Here is a 19,265-nt window from a genome sequence, read left to right as displayed (position 1 = left end):
GAGCATTTTTTTTATTTGATTTTTATTTAATCATTAATGTCATCACAGCCTTAGGTTGGTAAATCAGGCTGAATAAACAGAATAAAACATACTAACACAAGGAAGATAAAACGAATTTAGTTTAGAACATCGAGTTCAGCTGGAGATTACCAGATGGTGCCATTAGTTTTTAGAAGTGACTTTAAAGGCAGGGTCTCTGATTTTTGAGAAATGCTTCAGAAAACTGAGTCGGGCGAAAAATAAATAAAAAACAAAACAAACGAGTAGCCAATGAGCAGAAAGGGGCGGGTCTTGTCAATATGCAGCGGAGAGAGTAGAGTGTTCAGTGCGCATGTGACATTAGCAGAAAGCGGTTTTATATGGTGGCCGAGAAGTGCAAAACAAATTAACAAATTCAAAAACACATTAACAAATACGAAAACAAATCAACAAATCTGAAAACACTAACAAATACGAAAACACTACGACGAAGTCTATGGCTACGAAGTCAGACAACTCGGAAACGGTAGGTATCGTTTTTGTGTAGAAACTTACCGATCATTGGACAAGACACCTGTCACTCAAGATATACAGGTATGGAATCTTATGTGTAATGTGTAAAGTTCTCCGTTAAAATATAAAAAAATAACCAAATTAATCCACAGTAATCCATTCCATCCATCCATTCCAACTTTTCCCTGCGGCAGACTGTTGAACTTCATGTATACCTTGAGTGACAGGTGTCTTGTCCAATGATCGGTAAGTGTTCCAATCACAAACTATACCAACCTCTTTCGGATTGTCTGAATTGTCGTTGTGTTTTCGGATTAGTTAATGTGTTTTGCACTTCTCGGCCACAACGACAAGTCGGACAACCCGGAAAAGGTAGGTATAGTTTGTGAATGGAAACTTACCATCATTGGACAAGACACCTGGCATTCAAGATATACATGTGAATGAAAGGTGTCTCGTCCGATGATCGTTTTCGGATTTGTTAATGTGTTTTGCACTTCTCGGCCACCGTAGTTTTAACATTGACATGGAAAATAAAAACAAAGAAAGATAAGAAAGGTTTACGATAAGGACAAGAAGTAGGACGTGTTAATATAGGATCAGCTTTCCAGCGCTGGAGAGAATTGAAGGAGCAGGAAGTTGGCCACATATTCACAGGTTGGAGTTTTCCGAGTCAATAACTCCTGAGCTAAACGCTGTTACTACACAAATTACACCTCTTTTCTATCGTAGTAATGTAGAGAGGCAGCTACAACCGCGTTTTGTGTAGTAACAGCGTTTAGCTCAGGAGTTATTGACTCGGGAAACTACAACCTGTGAATATGTGGCCGATTTTACTTAAGACGCCGAGGCGCTTTTTTCCTTCTCGGTAGTTGAGTAACGTTGGTTTTGCTTTGTTACACAGAACTAATATATGCCTTTGTCCTTTACATGATGATGCTTGTGTGTCATTTTTGGTGTTTTGGTGATTTTATATGTCAACATTGGCTTTCAAAAATCGGAGACCCCACCTTTAAATGATACTTTCGTGCGTTATATTAAAGAGAGAGATTTAAAATGTTAAAAAAAAGTGGGCCCATCTTTCCGCTGCTCATCAGGGTTTTAGAAATTAAATACAGAGTAAAATTAAAGTAAATAAAGAGAGACCATTATCTTCGTAGCTGTACTCGCTATCCGCTGCAGGGTCTTGTGGTCAGAATCGCTGCAATTCCCAAACCAGGCAGCGATGCAGCTGCTCGGGATTATCTCCATGGACTCCCTATAGAACATGGTAAGGTAAAGGTGTGGTAGATGGTGTCTGTTGATGGAGCTGTTTTTGAGGGACCAGGTGAGGTTCTCAGCAGGTGAACACCATGGAATTTGGTGGTCTTGATGATCTCCACAGAGTATCTGTAGTTGTACAGCATAGAACGGTCGCTCTGAGCTCTCCTGAAGTCACCAAGCATCTCTTTGGTTTTGTCAATGTTCAGACTGATTGTTGGCTCTTCAACTGATAGTCGTTTCACTTTCTCTCTGAATGCTGAGGTGACTTAAGATAAGCCTTTTGAGGAACTTCGTCGGTTGTGATGCCAATGCTAAATGTCTTTAGTTATTAGTCTCTCTTGGATTTGTCTTCTCTGGGAAAATGCAACTAAACAAGATGTCTGTCAAAGTGATGACATGTTTTCAGTTTTAGGTGTACTGTAGGTACTGAGTGAGTTGAAGGCCCATTTTCAATGTCTAAAGAATACTTATGCATGCTTATGATTTTTTTTAATTGATTGATTAATTTATTGGTTTTCCCAGTATTAAAAATAGTTAACAGAAGCTTGCCAGCTATTTTTCACAAATCCAGATATTTAAAAAGCAACTGCACTTGATTTGCTAAATACTGTATATTCAAACATGTTGAGTGACTGAGCAGCGAGAACAGAATCATGAAGGTGTTGAACAAGCAGGAGCTGAAAAAAGCTGAGGAAGCACTCAGACTCTTCTTTCCTGAGTCACAAGAGGTTTGTAAACCACACTACATTATATAATTCAGAATCTGTGGAAGAGGATTTTATTGGTATCGAAAAGTTTTTCAGGCATTCGTTGTGGTGAAACTGTGTTTTGTCAATAGACTGTAGAGACTGTCAATTAAGTGACAGAGAAAGTTCTGTTTGGGAAAAGGGTTGCAGCTGAAAAACATGCTTATTTACTTACATCTGATTTATTTAAAAGTGTTATACATCATTTTATCATAGAAATAAACTTCAAGCACTTACAATTTTGTACTTTTTTGTCTTCAGGTGTATGGATATGTTTGTCTTATTAATCGAGTAGACGTCGATCCCACAGATGTGCTTGTGGACCAGTGGCCGGATTTCCGTGTGCTGCTTGTTAAACCGGGACAGCAGCAGGTATTACGCAAGATGACTTCAGTGTGAAAATAATTAGAGCTTAAATATAATAATCTTTGTTGCAACAGATAAAAGACAATCTAACAACACACTATATCTCAATTTTTATAGTTGTCCTGTTCCTTTTATATACAGGATCCAGACTTGATAAAAGATGTGTGCATTTTTACCAAGGACAAATCATGTCTCATGAACATACTAACCAGGACAGACGTTCTTGACTGGAAGCAAGACATGATTTTAAGTATTAATTTTTGATTTCTTATTGCAACACATACAGAGATCCCCAACCTATGAAGCATTGTTTAAGCGTGCAAAATGTAACATATCTGTTTAGGTGTTGACCTGCAGCATGAGGCAATGATAAAGGCTGTAGCAGCGAACAAAAGTGTACCAATTAACAAAACAGTTGTTGGACACTCGATGAGATTGCAGGATCCATCTAAGCTTAAAGTGGAGAGGTAAATTTTTTGTAATGTCACTGTAACCGGAATTTTAAAAATCTGGAATTATTCTGACATCCTTGCTCTCCCAAAGTGTTCTCCCTTTTATCTCTCATGTGTAGATTATTTAATGTGGGCCACATGTTTATGGGAAAAGAAAGTGATGGACTTATAACTTAACCCAGATTGATGAAATCATTTAGGTTATTTTGGTCACTTCAGTTTATGTTTGAAATGAAGTAGGGTGTACTTTCTTTTTCCCATTATGCCATTATTGTACAGTCAGAATATTTTGATTCTGAGTCTTGGATCATGTCAATGTCCACCATGAAATCCCCTTGGGATTTGCTCTTGCTCTGTAAAAAGTTACCTCTTTGAACCAGCATCTTGAGATACTTCCAGCCAGTATTATTATCTGAGCCAGTTGTTGTATCAAATCAATCACCATTTTCTGACCAAGTGGAGAAGTTGTGAGAAGAACCAAACTCTCCTTCATCCTCTATAGGTTATCCTTTCAAGTGTCATCAGTTAAGGAGTCTCACGCTGCCTTGATTAACAGCAAATGGGAGGTGGGCAGGGGTGAACGCACTGAGCCCCTGATCAGGAACATGATCAGGAACTTCCCTTCGTGTTGCGTGCTGGATTCAGAGGGTCGGCCGGTGTCGTGGGTCTTGACTTACCCTTCCTGTGCGATGGGAGTAATGTACACGCTGCCGGAGCACAGACAGAAAGGCTACGCCAAAGCCCTGGTCACCATATTGGCCAAGAAACTACATTCAGACGGCTGCCCAGTCTACTGCTTCATTAAGTTGGAGAACCAACCATCGTACAGGCTCTTGACCAGTTTAGGCTTCACCAGGGATCTGCCTTGTAGGAACGCTTGGCTTTATTTTAATCAGGCATCTATGACTCCATAATTCCCTTTAAGATAAGGAACATTCTTGTCATGATTGTACAATTGAAGGTGGCGTTCGGGCACACGTTCATCCAATATCTTATCCATTTGTAACCCTTTGACTGGTTGGCTCTCCAGTTTAATATCTATCTACATGTAGTCTTTTTTTTAAAATAAATTTCTTGCTATTTTCTGGTAACATTTTAGATTATTCTGTTTAAGTGCTATTAAAGTAAAACTTTTTGTTGTTCTTGCATTACAACAATAAAACCACGAGAAACTTATATTGTGTTACAAATGTGTGATCTGTAAGACACAAAGGCAAATTAAATGATCCCCCTGCAGCTTATCTTTTGCAAAAATGAAACTGCCATCAACCATTTAAACAAATTTAACCCCAAACACACACACAGCCTTGTAAATTATCCATCTTTCAGATTAGCAAATAAAATTGATTCAAAACATACTCGATATCTCTAACAAAGAGACATTTCCCTCTTTCTTATGGCAGTGAAGCTTGGAATTGTATTATTATTTGGATTATTTTGATCACTTTTCACACCAATGAGATCGATGATGCTATTGATGTAGGATCTTCCTCGTTCAATTCCTGTGACCTATGATTACACTCAGGGGCACCAATAGTAATTTTGGGCCCTGTGAAAGAAAATGAGACGCTATCCAAATTTTTGTCTACAATTTACATTTGCAGCATTTAGCAGACACCCTTGTCCAGAGTGACTTACATTTTCTCATTTTTATACAACTGAGCAATTGAGGGTTAAGGGCCTTGCTCAGGGGCCTCAGCAGTGGCAGCTTGGTGGACATGGAATCAAACTCACAACCTTCCGATTGGTAGCCCAACACCTTAACCACTAGGCTACCACATCCCACAAGATTTAATAATACTGACCTATAACTTATAATTACCACTAGGTATCAGTATTTAGTAAGAGACCTACCATGGCTGTATAGCTAGCAGATGATTTATTGTGCAAATGTAAATTTAATAAAAAAATATAGTAAAGTAACTAAATATTCAGGGAAAATGCAAGATTCTTAAAGTTTAAACATACTGTACTGTAAATAAAATGTTACCTGCTTTATAATGTAATTAGTTCTTTTTGTTTATATATTGCTTTGTGTTTTTTTGTTTTTCACCTGTAATACCATCGAGAGCGACATGGGGGAAAATGGGGAATTGAGCAGTTACCATAGAGTATATGAGATTTGTTTAACAGAGGAGAACTGTGTGTTTGTGCTCTCTCTCTCATATATCATCTGAAGTCCTTTTGTGGAGAACTCTTTGAGTTTCTTCTCTACTAAAGGACTTTTTTGTTGTAAATGGCAAGAACCAAAAACCTAGTGAAGCTTGTTAGTGGTAACTATCTTCTAGAGGAATCATTGTTGTGTTTGTTGACTTCAGGAGAGCACAGAACGACCGTTCTCTGCTGTACATCTACAGATCCTCTGTGGAGATCATCGAGAGCACCAAATTCCATATTGCTGAGAACCTCACCTAGTCCCTCAACAACAGCTCCATCAACAGACACCATCCACCACCCCCTTACCTTACCATGTTCTAGGGAGACCATGGAGATCATCCCGAGCAGCTGCATCGCTGCCTGGTTTGGGAATTGCAGCGTTTCCGACCACAAGACCCTGCAGCGGATAGCGAGGACAGCTAAAGAAGATAAGGGTCTCTCTTTATTTACTTTAATTTACTCTTTAATTTATTTCTAAAACTCTGATATGAGCAGAGGAAAGATGGACCCACTATCCTATCAACTTTTCAGTTTCTCTGACATTATATAACATACATTATACCCCTTGTATAATGTTTAATCTTTCACAATTATAGTATTTGCCTGTAAACCATCTGTTTCTTATGTCTCTCTCTAACGCAAGAGTTTTTTTTTTGTCACATCTATAATCTAATGGCGCCATCTGGTGGTCTCCAGCTGAACTCGATCTAAACTAAATTCGGTATATCCTCCTTGTGTTTTGTTAGTGTATTTTATTCTGTTTATTCAGCCTGATTTTAACCAACTAAAGGCTGTGATAACGTTAATGATTAAATAAAAATCAAATAAATCAAAAAATGCTCACTGATACAGATATTAACCAAACACTGTTGTCTGTGTTATCTGCTTTAAAGCCAATACTGCTAGAAACTAATGTAAACACAAAGTAAAGGGACTTTATTCTCTAATGAGTGAGCAGCCATGTTGATGTTACTCCGTAGTGTTTTTGGAAAATTCACTTCACACTCGCCAATACTCTCTCATATGACATGGTGGTGTTACTTTCTATAATCAGTCCTCTTTGATAGACATCTTCAAATCCAATTTTTCCAAAGTCCAAAGTGCTTGACTGTTTGAATAGTGTATGGTCGGATACAATACTCTCTTTGGGTACACATTCATCACTCTGAATAATAATGTTTCAACGTCAAATTCAGCTTGCAAAATGTAATAGCTTTTAGATGTAAAATGTACAATGGCTATTAACTTATAGGAACACCTATACACCTTCTCATGTGCTGTTGGCCAGAAAAGGATATAATCACTAATCATACTCTAGTCCACATTCTTTACAACCATAATGAGCAGAAAAGCATCTTGCTGTGAGCATTAACTAAAGCTTTAGACCGGAATATATTCATGCCTTAAATGAAGATTTTATAAGCATTGTGCTACTGCTAAATGATTGGCTGTTTGGGTAGTTGCATAAATGTGCAGGTGTACTGGTGTTACTGTTAAAGTGAATAGTGAGTGTAAACAAACACGTATCAGAAAATGAAACTGGTTCTCACTGTTTTAGGCGGTGAATCACTGCAGACGCCTTGTTTGGAGTTAAAGACGAGTGGAGCGCACAAACTGACTCGAGGAGCTAAAGGAAAATTTCTGTAGCGCTGTGTCTCTGTTTTACAAAAATCAACCGTTCCTATTGTTTTATTTTAGAAATTTAAAATAGTGCTTTCAAAACTAATTAAGTAATTTAGCCACCTGGGGAAGATTGAAGTTTCCATTTGAGAGGGAGTTAAAGAACGATACAGGAGGTGGACAGAACCTGTGGGAGAGACAGAGACTGAATGGGATGTCTTTATTTTTAAACTGAACTTTATGTTGACCATTTGATAATGTGGAGGTGTTCTTTTTTGTTTGTTTGTTTCTTCTTCCTGATTTAGTTGTTTAATTGCAGGTGGCCTTGAAAGACGAGGTTATGCTTTGAGCAAAGAGGATGTCTGGGACCTCTGAATGAACAGTTTTAATTCTCTTAGGAAAAGCTGCTCCTGAAACTGCTATAGCCAGTGTTTTTCATAACTTCTTTCATACAAGGTGTATTGTAGCAGAGCAGGAGGTTAGGGAAGTTGTGCCAGGGAGAGGAGGTTATGCTAAGGTCAAGGTATCTGTGTGTATGAGAGAGAGAGAGTATGAGTATTTGAGTGTGTGAGAGAAAAGAACATTGTGCTCTGTACAGAAAGTCTGCAACATTATCAGAAAAGATGAAGTATTTTATACAATTATTCTCATAAATACAAAATTCAAGATTAATATTAGATAGATTTAGTTCACAATGTATGTATTTATCCCCAATCAGCAAGTCTGAGGTGACTCAGGCAGTAGTGGCAAGGAAAAACTCCCTTAGATGGTAAAGGAAGAAACCTTGGGAGGAACCAGACTCAAAAGGGACATTCTCATATGGGTGACACTGGAGGGTGTGATTATAAAAATACAGTCTAATAAATGTTGTATAGATGCAAAAGATCACATGGAGTTCACATCTCCTCTTTAGTATGGCAGAGTCTGATTGGAGCTGGTAAATCTCTAGATGCCTCAGGATTCTCAGAGTCGGCCTCATCACAGTGGAGTTCCAAAATCTTCATTGCATGGAAGATGATCGGAGCTGGTACAGTTTCTGGATGTCTCGGGATGGGTAGAAAGAGAGAAGCAGTGGAGAGGGATTAACGAGATGAGTTTAAACTGGGAAAGTGTGTCTGAGCACTGAACACTATCAGGAAGATTATTCCAAAGTTTGGGAGCTAAATATGAAAACGCTCTACTGCTTTTAGTAGACTTTGATATTCTTGGAACTACCAGAATTCCTGAGTTTTGTGATTTCAGAGAGTATGAAGGATTGTAATGTGCTAGAAGACTAGTTAGATACATGGGAGCTAAACCATTAATCCCATGTCTTCTAATAATGTTCCCTAATGGAAGCATGTATATCGAGAAAAGCAGGGGTCCAAGAACTGATCCTTGAGGGACCCCATAATTAACTGGTAATAAATCGGAGGATTCACCATTTAATTCTACAAAATGGTATCGATCGGACAGGTAGGATCTAAACCAACTTAATGCCTGTCCATGAATACCTGTGTAATTTTGTAAGCGATCTAGAAGAATGTTGTGATCTATAGTGTCGAATGCAGCACTAAGGTCAAGTAGAACTAATAGGGACATACAGTCTTGGTCCGAAGCTAGGAACAAGTCATTTGTAACTTTAACAAGTGCAGTTTCTGTGCTATGATGGGAGTGTAGTTGTGAGTGTAAAGCTTTAGGTGAGACTGGATCACAAGGTGCTCTAAAAAGGTTGAACATCACCTATTTTGTTCCTGATACTTTTAATTTTTTCAGTGAAGAATCTCATAAAACCCTCACTACTGTACTGTGATGGAAGTGTGTTCAGATTTCTGTTTTTTTTTGCTAATCTAACCACTGTGCTAAATAAAATCCTGGCATTGTTCTGGTCATTTTTTATGAGTTTGCTCAGGTGCTCAACCCTAGCAGCTTTTAGAGCATGTCTACAGCTGGACATACTGTCCTTATACGCAATTATAAAAACCTCTAATTTAGTTTTTTTAATTACATAAAGTAACACCTCCATGTCATATGAGAGATTATTGGTAAGTGTGAGGTGAATTTTCCAAAAAAATAAATAAATCCCAGAGTGTGGGATTTACGGACTGACGTCACATCAACATGGCTGCTCACTCATTAAAGAATAAAGTCCCTCTATGATTATTTACATTAGTTTCTAGCAGAGGTGTCAAGTAACAAAGTACAAATACTTCGTTACCTTACTTAAGTAGAAATTTTGGGTATCTATACTTTAATGGAGTAATTATTTTTTAGCAGACTTTTTACTTCTACTCCTTACATTTTCACACAATTATCTGTACTTTCTACTCCTTACATTTTAAAAATAGTCTTGTTACTCCTATTTCATTTCGTCTTGTCATCATTTAAAAAAAAAATCAAGACAAATCGCGCCATCTGGACAGAGTGAATTTGATTGTGTTTGGATGAAAAGTATAAACATATACAGTACCACTCTTTCAACATTATCATATTAATATAACATTATAGTCATTATGGCTTTAGAAATATGTTTTTTTGGAGGAGGTGGAGTAGTGTACAATAGGCCCCTGTGGCACAGCCTAAGCTTTTGTCCTTAATGGCATTTTTTCTTTGCATTACTTTTACTTGTATACTTTTAAGTAGTTTTGAAACCAGTACTTTTACACTTTTACTGGAGTAAAAAGCTTGAGTTGATAGTTCAACTGCTACAGAAGTCTTTTTAAACCCTAGTATCTATACTTCTACCTGAGTAATGAATGTAAATACTTTTGACAGCACTGGTTTCTAGCAGTATTGGCTTTAAACAGATAACACAGACAACAGTGTTTGGTTAATATCTGTATCAGTGAGCATTTTTATTTATTCATTTGATTTTTATTTAGGGGGGGGGGGCACGGTGGCTTAGTGGTTAGCACATTCGCCTCACACCTCCAGGGTTGGGGGTTCGATTCCCGCCTCCGCCTTGTGTGTGTGGAGTTTGCATGTTCTCCCCGTGCCTCTGGGGTTTCCTCCGGGTACTCCGGTTTCCTCCCCGGTCCAAAGACATGCATGGTAGGTTGATTGGCATCTCCGGAAAATTGTCCGTAGTGTGTGATTGCGTGAGTGAATGAGAGAGTGTGTGTGCCCTGCGATGGGTTGGCACTCCATCCAGGGTGTATCCTGCCTCGATGCCCGATGACGCCTGAGATAGGCACAGGCTCCCCGTGAATAGTTCGGATAAGCAGTAGAAAATGAATGATTTTTATTTAATCATTAATGTTATCACAGCCTTTAGTTGGTTAAATCAGGCTGAATAAACAGAATAAAACATACTAACACAAGGAAGATAAAACGAATTTAGTTTAGAACATCGAGGTCAGCTGGAGACTACCAGATGGTGCCATTAGTTTTTAGAAGTGACTTTAAAGGTAGGGTCTCAGATTTTTGAGAAATGCTTCAGAAAACTGAGTCGGGCCGAAAAATAAATAAAAAACAAAACAAACCTGTAGCCAATGAGCAGAAAGGGGCGGGTCTTGTCAATATGCAGTGGAGAGAGTGTTCAGTGCGCATGTGTGACATTAGCAGAAAGCGGTTTTAACATTGACACAGAGGATAAAAACAAAGAAAGAAAGCGAAGAAAGGTTTACGATAAGGCAAGAAGTAGGACGTGTTAATATAGGATCAGCTTTCCGGCGCTGGAGAGAACTGAAGGAGCAGGAAGTTGGCCACATATTCACAGATTAGAGTTTCCCGATTCAATAACTCCTGAGCTAAACGCTGTTACTACACAAATAACACCTCTTTTCTATCATAGTAATGTAGAGAGGCAGCTACAACCGCGTTTTGTGTAGTAACAGCGTTTAGCTCAGGAGTTATTGACTCGGGAAACTACAATCTGTGAATACGTGGCCGACTTTACTTAAGACGCCAAGGCGCTTTATTCCTTCTTGAGAAGTGAGTAACGTTGGTTTTGCTTTGTTACACAGAACTAATATATGCCTTTGTCCTTTACATGATTATGCTTGTGTGTCATTTTTGTTTGTTTTTTTATCTGCAATCATATTGTTCTTCCCTTCAGCTATGATAAGACACATTTCATTAGTTGCCTGGGTTACGTATGTATGTGTGGGCGGAGCTATCAATACAGGCGTGGGACCCATTTGGGTTGGGGCGTGTTTGTTTTGATGATTTTATATGTCAACATTGGCTTTCAAAAATCGGAGACCCCACCTTTAAATGAGACTTTCGTGCATTATATTAAAGAGATAGAAGATTTAAAATGTTAAAGAAAAAGTGGGTCCATCTTTCTTCTGCTCATATCAGGGTTTTAGAAATACTGAGTAAAATTAAAGTAAATAAAGAGAGACCATTATCTTCTTAGCTGTCCTCGCTATCCGCTGCAGGGTCTTGTGGTCAGAATCGCTGCAATTCCCAAACCAGGCAGCGATGCAGCTGTTCGGGATGATCTCCATGGTCTCCCTATAGAACATGGTAAGGTAAGGGGGTGGTAGATGGTGTCTGTTGATGGAGCTGTTGTTGAGGGACCAGGTGAGGTTCTCAGCAGGTGCTCTTGATGATCTCCACAGAGGATCTGTAGATGTACAGCAGAGAACGATCACTCTGAGCTCTGTCAAAGTGATGGCATGTTTTCCAGGTTTAGGCTCAGATTGTGGATGTACTGTAGGTACTGAGTGAGTTGATGGCCCATTTTCAAACAATGTCTAAAGAATACTTATGCATGCTTCTGATTTTTTTTATTGATGGATTAATTTATTGGTTTTCCCAGTATTAAAAATAGTTAACACAGGGCTGCCAACTTTTGAGTTCAGCTTATAGCAAGATATTGGGGGCGGGGCTTTGGTTATCGGGAGGGGCTTATGGAGGGGTGTGGCTTGGTGTGGGAAAAAATACAAACACAAAATCCTTGCATTAGCAGAAGTGTATTAAGTATATACTGATTGTCAAAGTATCTGGTATCTGTACATAATTTTTTGGGAGATTTACATTACATTTAATTTTCCCAAACATTTTACAGAAATAGGATTAACATGTGCGCTATTGTAAGTGCTGGTGATTTTGTGAAAAGTGATTTTGCAGCCTTAATCATTTATTGGGATGTCGTTGACTTGACATTCTGTTCTTAGAAAACAATAATTAACATTAACTATTAGGTATGTCCAGATATTTGTCATCTGGAAATGCTTTTGTACTGTTTTTTTATGATAAAGTTATGTAAAATAACTGCTCAGTGCTGCAAAACAAACAACTCTGCTAATGCTAACTTAATTCTATACAAACTATATAACAGCATAGGCCTATTAGTTACTAGCCTAAACTGGACTTAAGTAAAGTTGGCCGCATATTCACAGATTCGAGTTTCCCGAGTCAATAACTCCTGAGCTAAATGTTTTTATTGAGTTATTGACTCGGGAAACTCGAATCTCTGAATATGTGGCCAACTTTAGTCTAAACTGGACGGAGACACGGAGCGCCTTGTAACTCATTGACCTGCCTGCGTTCACAATTCATACTGTGCAGATGGGAGGGAGAACAGCTGACTACACAGTTTATGGGAATAAATTGTGTATTTCCCTCACAATTGTCCAAAAACTCACTACACTGTCTGTCTGGTCTCTCTGCGCGTTGCTTTACGAGATCATGCGGCGCGATTTTTTTCTCCTTACTGCTGCACGAGTCTGGGTGAGAATATGGGGGTGTGCCACCTCATTTGCTAAATATATGCAAAACTTGTTCTTCCCATTTGAGTGACTGAGCAGCGAGAACAGAATCATGAAGGTGTTGAACAAGCAGGTGCTGAAAAAAGCTGAGGAAGCACTCAGACTCTACTTTCCTGCATCACAACTGGTTTGTAAACCACACTACATTATATAATTCAGTTTCTGTGGAATATTCTTCAATGTTTTATTGGTATCGACAAGTTTTTCAGGCATTCGTTGTGGTCTGTTATCAATGAAGTGACAGAGAAAGGTCTGTTTGTGAAAAAGGTTGCAGCTGAAAATGAAGGAAAATATAGAAAACATGCTTATTTACTTATGATTTATTTAAACGTGTTATACATCATTTTATCATAGAAATAATCTTTAAGCACTTACAATTTTGTACTTTTTTGTCTTCAGGTGTATGGATATGTTTGTCGTATTAATCGAGTAGACGTCGATCCCACAGATGTGCTTGTGGACCAGTGGCCGAATTTCCGTGTGCTGCTTGTTAAACCGGGTCAGCAGCAGGTATTACGCAAGATGACTTCAGTGTGAAAATAAGTAGAGCTTATATATAATAATCTTTGTTGCAACAGATAAAAGACAATCTAACAACACACTATATCTCAATTTTTATAGTTGTCCTGTTCCTTTTATATACAGGATCCAGACTTGATAAAAGATGTGTGCATTTTTACCAAGGACAAATCATGTCTCATGAACATACTAACCAGGACAGACGTTCTTGACTGGAAGCAGGACATGATTTTAAGTATGAATTTTTGATTTGTTATTACAACACATACAGAGATCCCGACCCTAGGAAGCATTGTTTAACCGTGCAACCTGTAACATATCTTTTTAGGTGTTGACCAGCAGCATGAGGCAATGATAAAGGCTGTAGCAGCGAACAAAAGTGTACCAATTAACAGAACAGTTGTCAGACACTTGATGAGATTGCAGGATCCATCTAAGCTTAAAGTGGAGAGGTAAATGGTAAAAAAAATCTGGAATTATTCTGACTTTTATCTCTCATGTGTAGATTATTTAATGTGGGCCACATTTTTATGGGAAAAGAAAGTGATGGACTTATAACTTAACCCAGATTGATGAAATCATTTAGGTTATTTTGTTGTTGTCACTTCAGTTTATGTGTTTGAAATGAAGTAGGGTGTACTTTCTTTTTCCCATTATGCCATTATTGTACAGTCAGAATATTTTGATTCAGAATAAGAAAGAGCTTGAAAGAGGAATGTTTTCACATGCGAGGAATTTGTTTTAGTGACAGCAGCTCCACAGTGTACATACACGGAACACTCGCTACTCTTGCACACTATTTACTTAAAACACATATTATGTATATTTGAAGTGAACATTTCACACTTGTACATTCTGAGATCATGTGGAATCACCATGAAATCCACTTGGAATTTTCCCTTGCTCTGTAAAAAGTTACCTCTTTGAACCAGCATCTTGAGATAATTTCAGCCAGTATTATTATCTGAGCCACTTGTTATATCAAATTAATCACCATTTTCTGACCAAGTGGAGAAGAACCAAACTCTCCTTCATCCTCTATAGGTCATCCTTTCAAGTGTCATCAGTTAAGGAGTCTCACGCTGCCTTGATTAACAGCAAATGGGAGATGGGCACGGGTGAACGCACTGAGCCCCTGATCAGGAACATGATCAGGAACTTCCCTTCGTGTTGCGTGCTGGATTCAGAGGGTCGGCCGGTGTCGTGGCTCTTGACTTACCCTTCCTGTGAGATGGGAGTAATGTACACGCTGCCGGAGCACAGACAGAAAGGCTACGCCAAAGCCCTGGTCACCATATTGGCCAAGAAACTACATTCAGACGGCTACCCGGTCTACTGCTCCATTAAGTTGGAGAACCAACCATCGTACAGGCTCTTTAGCAATTTAGGCTTCACCAGGTATCTGCCTTATAGGAATGCTTGGCTTTATTTTAATCAGGCATCTATGCCTCCATAATTACTTTTAAGATAAGGAACATTCCTGTCATGATTGTACGATTGAAGGTGGCATTCAGCACACGTTCATCCAATATCTTATCCATTTGTAACCCTTTGACTGGTTGGCTCTTCAGTTCCCCTTTATCATTTTAATATCTATCTCCATGTAGTCTTTTTTAAAAAAAATTTCTTGCTATTTGCTGGTAACATTATAGATTATTCTGTTTAAGTGTTATTAAAGTAAAACTTTTTGTCGTTCTTGCATTACAACAATAAAACCACGAGAAATTTATATTGTGTTACAAATGTGTGATCTGTAAGACACAAAGGCAAATTAAATGATCCCCCTGCAGCTCATCTTTTGCAAAAATGACATTGCCATCAACCATTTAAACAAATTTAACACCAAACACAGACAGCCTGGTAAATTATCCTTTTTTTTTTTGGACGAGCAAATAAAATTGATTCAAAACACCCAATATCTCCAGGGCTGTCAAGTGCCATGCATTGAGAGTGACAGTCACGCATTTCAGTCTTTTCTCACGTTCTCCCGCCACACGTCTTATTTCTCACTCAGAAAAACTTTTTGACTATTTATCATATATTTATTATGCCGCAGCGCCTAAAATGTATCAGTCCGCACCGCTGTCTCTATGGAACCGGGCAGGAATCAAGCGCGTTTCCCCAAGAGTTCTTAGTCGAGCCTGACACTTATCAGCCAATCACAAATAGAGGCTACACAATAGCCAATCAGAAAATCTGGGTAAGATTTAATGCAACAACCAATGAAAAAACATATTCATTAGAGAGGGTATTTTCGATGGCCGACTTGAACAACACCTCAACACGAAACAGCTTGTCTCTGGACGGGACAATGTCCTCAATCATGACCCTAAAAATGGCTGAGCATGAGCCGAACTATTTCATATGGGAGCAACATTACAAATGATAAAGGAGTTGAAAAAGGCAACAAACACTTACAATAAACAACCCCCCCCCCCCACACACACATAAACACAAATTAATAAATGGAAATTAAACTTTAAAATAGTTGTTTTTTTAATGGGGAATTGGACACATCACGCTTGCCTGTCTTCAAAACTTGAGAACCCTGTATCTCTAACAAAGTTAGACATTTCCCTCTTTCTTATGGTAGTGAAGCTTGTAATTGTATTATTATTTGTATTATTTTCATCACACTTTTCACACCAATGAGATCGATGATGCTATCGATGTAGGATCTTCCTCGTTCAGTTCCTGTGACCTATGATTACACTTGACAAACTAAGAGTAAGTCTTCAAACTTGAGGCCTGCCATTCATCTAATGTCATAGGTGTCATAAAATCATGTAATGCTGCTGATCAGTTTTTAACTTATTTTCTGGAGGAAGTAATTAACCATCTCTTATCCCGTACTCATTAAAGACTGAAACGCCAACTTAATAACTAAATAACTAAATCAACATAAAGTTAAAGGTGGGTCAAAGATAACCAGCAGCTGATTAGTTTTAGTTGGTAAAAGTTGTCAAACGCCTACAGATGTGATCTTTACAGTCTCACACAGTGCCTTCCTACGGTGGCCGAGAAGTGCAAAACAAATTAACAAATCCGAAAGCACATTAACGGTGGAATGGAATGGATTACTGTGGATTAATTTTGTTATTTTCTTATATTTAAACGGAGAAATTTACACATAAGCTTCCATTCCTGTATATCTTGAGTGACAGGTGTCTTGTCCAATGATCTGTAAGATTCTATTCAAAAACGATACCTACCGTTTCCGGGTTGTCTGACTTGTCGTTGTGTTTTCGGATTTGTTAATGTGTTTCGCACTTCTCGGCCACCGTACCTTCCAGATGTTAGACCATATTACACCCCTTATTCAGGGAGCTTTTCATTTTCTTTCACACCACAACACCATGTGTTTGCCCCCCTCCCCCCCAACACATAAAATCTACTTAATCCATTATCTGATCAAACCTCTTTTCTTAACCTATTTGTAGATTTTTTTTTGTACACACTGTTAATACTACAAACATTCTACAAACTACTCGATCTTGAGATGAACAGATTACATAAACCGTGGGAAGGAACTAGACCCAAAGTAAAATAACGAATGTGTAGATATGAACCTGCAGATAAAATAACAGAATGTTGAACACGTTTCCATAGAGCGAGTCACGTTTTTAAACTAGATTGTAACCTCATTTTTTATTGTTTGTGACTGAATTTCTTCATCAGGAGCTTTGTATAGCCATGAAGTTGTTGAACAAGGAGGAGCTGAAGAAGGAAAAAAGCAGAAGAAGCGCTCAGATATTATTGTCCCCAGGCGCAGCAGGTCTGTAAACAACATTTATTTCTCTTAACATTTATTTGTTGCTCCCTGGTGTAAATAAACGGTTTAATTCCTTCCTCCATTCCTTCATTTCTTCATTATTAGACTACCACAGATACACGAGATGTGACGAATCAGTGAAAGCAAAAACACTGCTGATTTTAAGGAAATTTTGATTCTTTCCAAAGATTCGTTCATCAAAATGATTCGTTCAATGAATCGTTCAGTGACCATTTCTTCATATTACATGAATACACCAGCAGGTGGCGAAAAAGAGCCAACTAAGTCTAACTAAGTGGTTCATTTGACCAAAGCACAAAGTTTTCTTACATAATTAACATTTTAATATTTAATATTTAACATTTAATATAAATGTTTGGTCAGACATTTACACATTTATAAATTTACTGTACTGTATTTTTGTTCTCTGTTTTATATCAAACCATTAGCTATTCACATTTTTTACCAGTGGGGTAAATAAATATTCACAGTTCCTGTGCAGCAATTCATATGAAATTCATATGAATATGAAAGCCTCCATTATGGAAGAAAATTCCTGTTGAAGCTTATTTGAACATTTGGGAAAGCCTGTGAGTTATTGGGAGAATGGAGGATGTAGTGGTGCACCTCCTGTTGGTTTCCTCACAAAAAGCTCTTTCAGAGTGTTCTTGGCTCTTGAGATACATCCTGAGATACATCCTCTGACTCTCTGGTCAGAAATCTTGCGAGGAGCTTCCTGTGAATGGCCAGTAAATGGTGGTGTAATATTTATTCCACTGACTAACGGTCCTTACACGGAAAATGTAGCACAATAATCTCTTAGTGAAGGTCTTTGGAGATGCACTAACTCGGCTGACAGGAGGTAGAACTGCTTATTGAGATCATCTCCTGCTCTGCTTTTTCTTAGTGTGTTCAATACTTTACGCCTGTGTCATTCCATTTCAAACTAAATATAACTTTTCATGGATTATAAGATTATGATTTCTTTATCTGTGTAGATTTCTTGAGTTAATATCAATGCCAGGACAAGATTTCATGTGAATTGCTGCCTAGGAACTGTGTTTAATTAAAAAACTGTTGATGTCTTGAACACTTATTTGAATGAATTATTTTATATTTAATTCCCCTTCTCTGTAATGTGGTGCCAACGTTTCTGAAACTTTATAATTGTTGAACCTTTGTTTTGCTCAGCACTTTCATACTTTTATGCACTTTTAGATGTCAGATTTAACCTGGCCTGGCTATTTTTGAGGGACCAAAAACAACGAACACAATAAATTTCTCTAATAATCAGAAATTGCCCACAAACCCAAATAAACATGAATGTCATTTTCTAAATTTTTTATACAAAAAAGGAGAAAATTACATTATAATGATTTTATAATAATAATAGATTTAGTATATGTTATAATTTATCTTTTTTTTTTTAATCGAAGCATCTAATAAGCACACCTCTAACGTAAAGATGGCTTGAAGGGAAACTATTAAAGGATCCAGAGGTAAAGATCAGAGTTCAGATGAGTAAAGCAGAAATTTAGGGTTTGTTTGGAGTGAAAATGAAAAGGTTGTGGCAAAATATATGAGATAATAGAAGAACATGGAGGAGTTATACAAAGAAATGTGGAGGTGGAAAGGAAAAGTACAGGAAAACATGCTTGTCCTTAAAAACCTCCCCTCAAATGTTTAAAAGCTCATGCTGGTGTCAGTGTACCACAGTGGAGCAGTGACAGAGAACGACACAAACACGGTCTGTGATCAAGACCAGACAACTCATAACAAGAAAAGGAGCTCCACAGTGACTTTATGATGCTTCTCCACTTTCTTCTGGTCTCCACAGGTAATATGTTAGATATTTCTGAAACATTTTGCTTGGAAATGTTTGTGAGAGATGTTGAATTATTTTTTACATGTTTGGTCATTAGGTTTTTCTTGTTGAACTCATTTTCATGTATAAACCGTTGTATCAACCTGTTTTAGGAATGCTTAAGTTTGGGTAAGAGTTGACGTTATTCAGTTAGTCAGACATCTTTCTTCAATGTGTTTACTTAGCTTTCATTTATCTAACACTACCAGATTAAAATAAATGCTATGAAACTAATATGGCTTGTATATTATGATTATTAACCGAAATGGACAATATCCATTTCCACTTGTGAAACTGATTTCTCCTCTCATCCTCTCC

General features: G+C 37.9%; 3 protein-coding genes across 17 annotated transcripts in view; all 3 read left to right on the top strand.

Moving 5' to 3' along the window:
• LOC113655284 (prosaposin-like) overlaps window positions 1–19,265 on the top strand; it is a 135,773-nt gene that overhangs the window by 110,336 nt on the left and 6,172 nt on the right. The window lies entirely within an intron of this gene.
• Window positions 344–4,378, top strand: LOC113655286 (glycine N-acyltransferase-like protein 3). 10 transcript variants are annotated; one of them, XM_047812205.1, is made up of 6 exons: window positions 367–505; window positions 2,396–2,483; window positions 2,763–2,873; window positions 2,985–3,117; window positions 3,211–3,334; window positions 3,822–4,378. In XM_047812205.1, exons 2-6 carry the CDS (start codon window positions 2,409–2,411, stop codon window positions 4,231–4,233), a joined length of 855 nt encoding a protein of 284 aa, XP_047668161.1. In that variant the 5' UTR covers window positions 367–505; window positions 2,396–2,408; the 3' UTR covers window positions 4,234–4,378. The 10 variants fall into 10 exon arrangements, with proteins under 10 accessions (XP_047668165.1, XP_047668167.1, XP_047668161.1 ...); XM_047812207.1 differs by lacking the exon at window positions 367–505 and adding an exon at window positions 803–864 and having other exon boundaries at window positions 3,009–3,117; XM_047812204.1 differs by lacking the exon at window positions 367–505 and adding an exon at window positions 803–864.
• The window catches only part of LOC113655287 (glycine N-acyltransferase-like protein 3), a 47,723-nt gene continuing 40,962 nt past the window's right edge, over window positions 12,505–19,265 (top strand). Inside the window, exons 1-5 of one of the 3 annotated variants that reach the window (XM_047812197.1) lie at window positions 12,505–12,919; window positions 13,192–13,302; window positions 13,414–13,546; window positions 13,640–13,763; window positions 14,356–14,935. In XM_047812197.1, coding sequence (XP_047668153.1) covers window positions 12,845–12,919; window positions 13,192–13,302; window positions 13,414–13,546; window positions 13,640–13,763; window positions 14,356–14,767 — 855 coding nt within the window. In that variant the 5' untranslated portion in view covers window positions 12,505–12,844 and the 3' untranslated portion in view covers window positions 14,768–14,935. Of the gene's footprint in view, window positions 12,920–13,191; window positions 13,303–13,413; window positions 13,547–13,639; window positions 13,764–14,355; window positions 14,936–19,265 lie in introns of those variants that run through there. The other 2 variants (XM_047812200.1, XM_047812196.1) reach the window with 2 other exon arrangements.

This window comes from Tachysurus fulvidraco, chromosome 4 (genome assembly GCF_022655615.1).
Source record: "Tachysurus fulvidraco isolate hzauxx_2018 chromosome 4, HZAU_PFXX_2.0, whole genome shotgun sequence".
Classification (NCBI taxonomy): domain Eukaryota; kingdom Metazoa; phylum Chordata; class Actinopteri; order Siluriformes; family Bagridae; genus Tachysurus; species Tachysurus fulvidraco.
The sequence above is the reverse complement of the archived record's forward strand: the minus strand, read 5'-3'. Positions and strand labels throughout refer to the sequence as shown.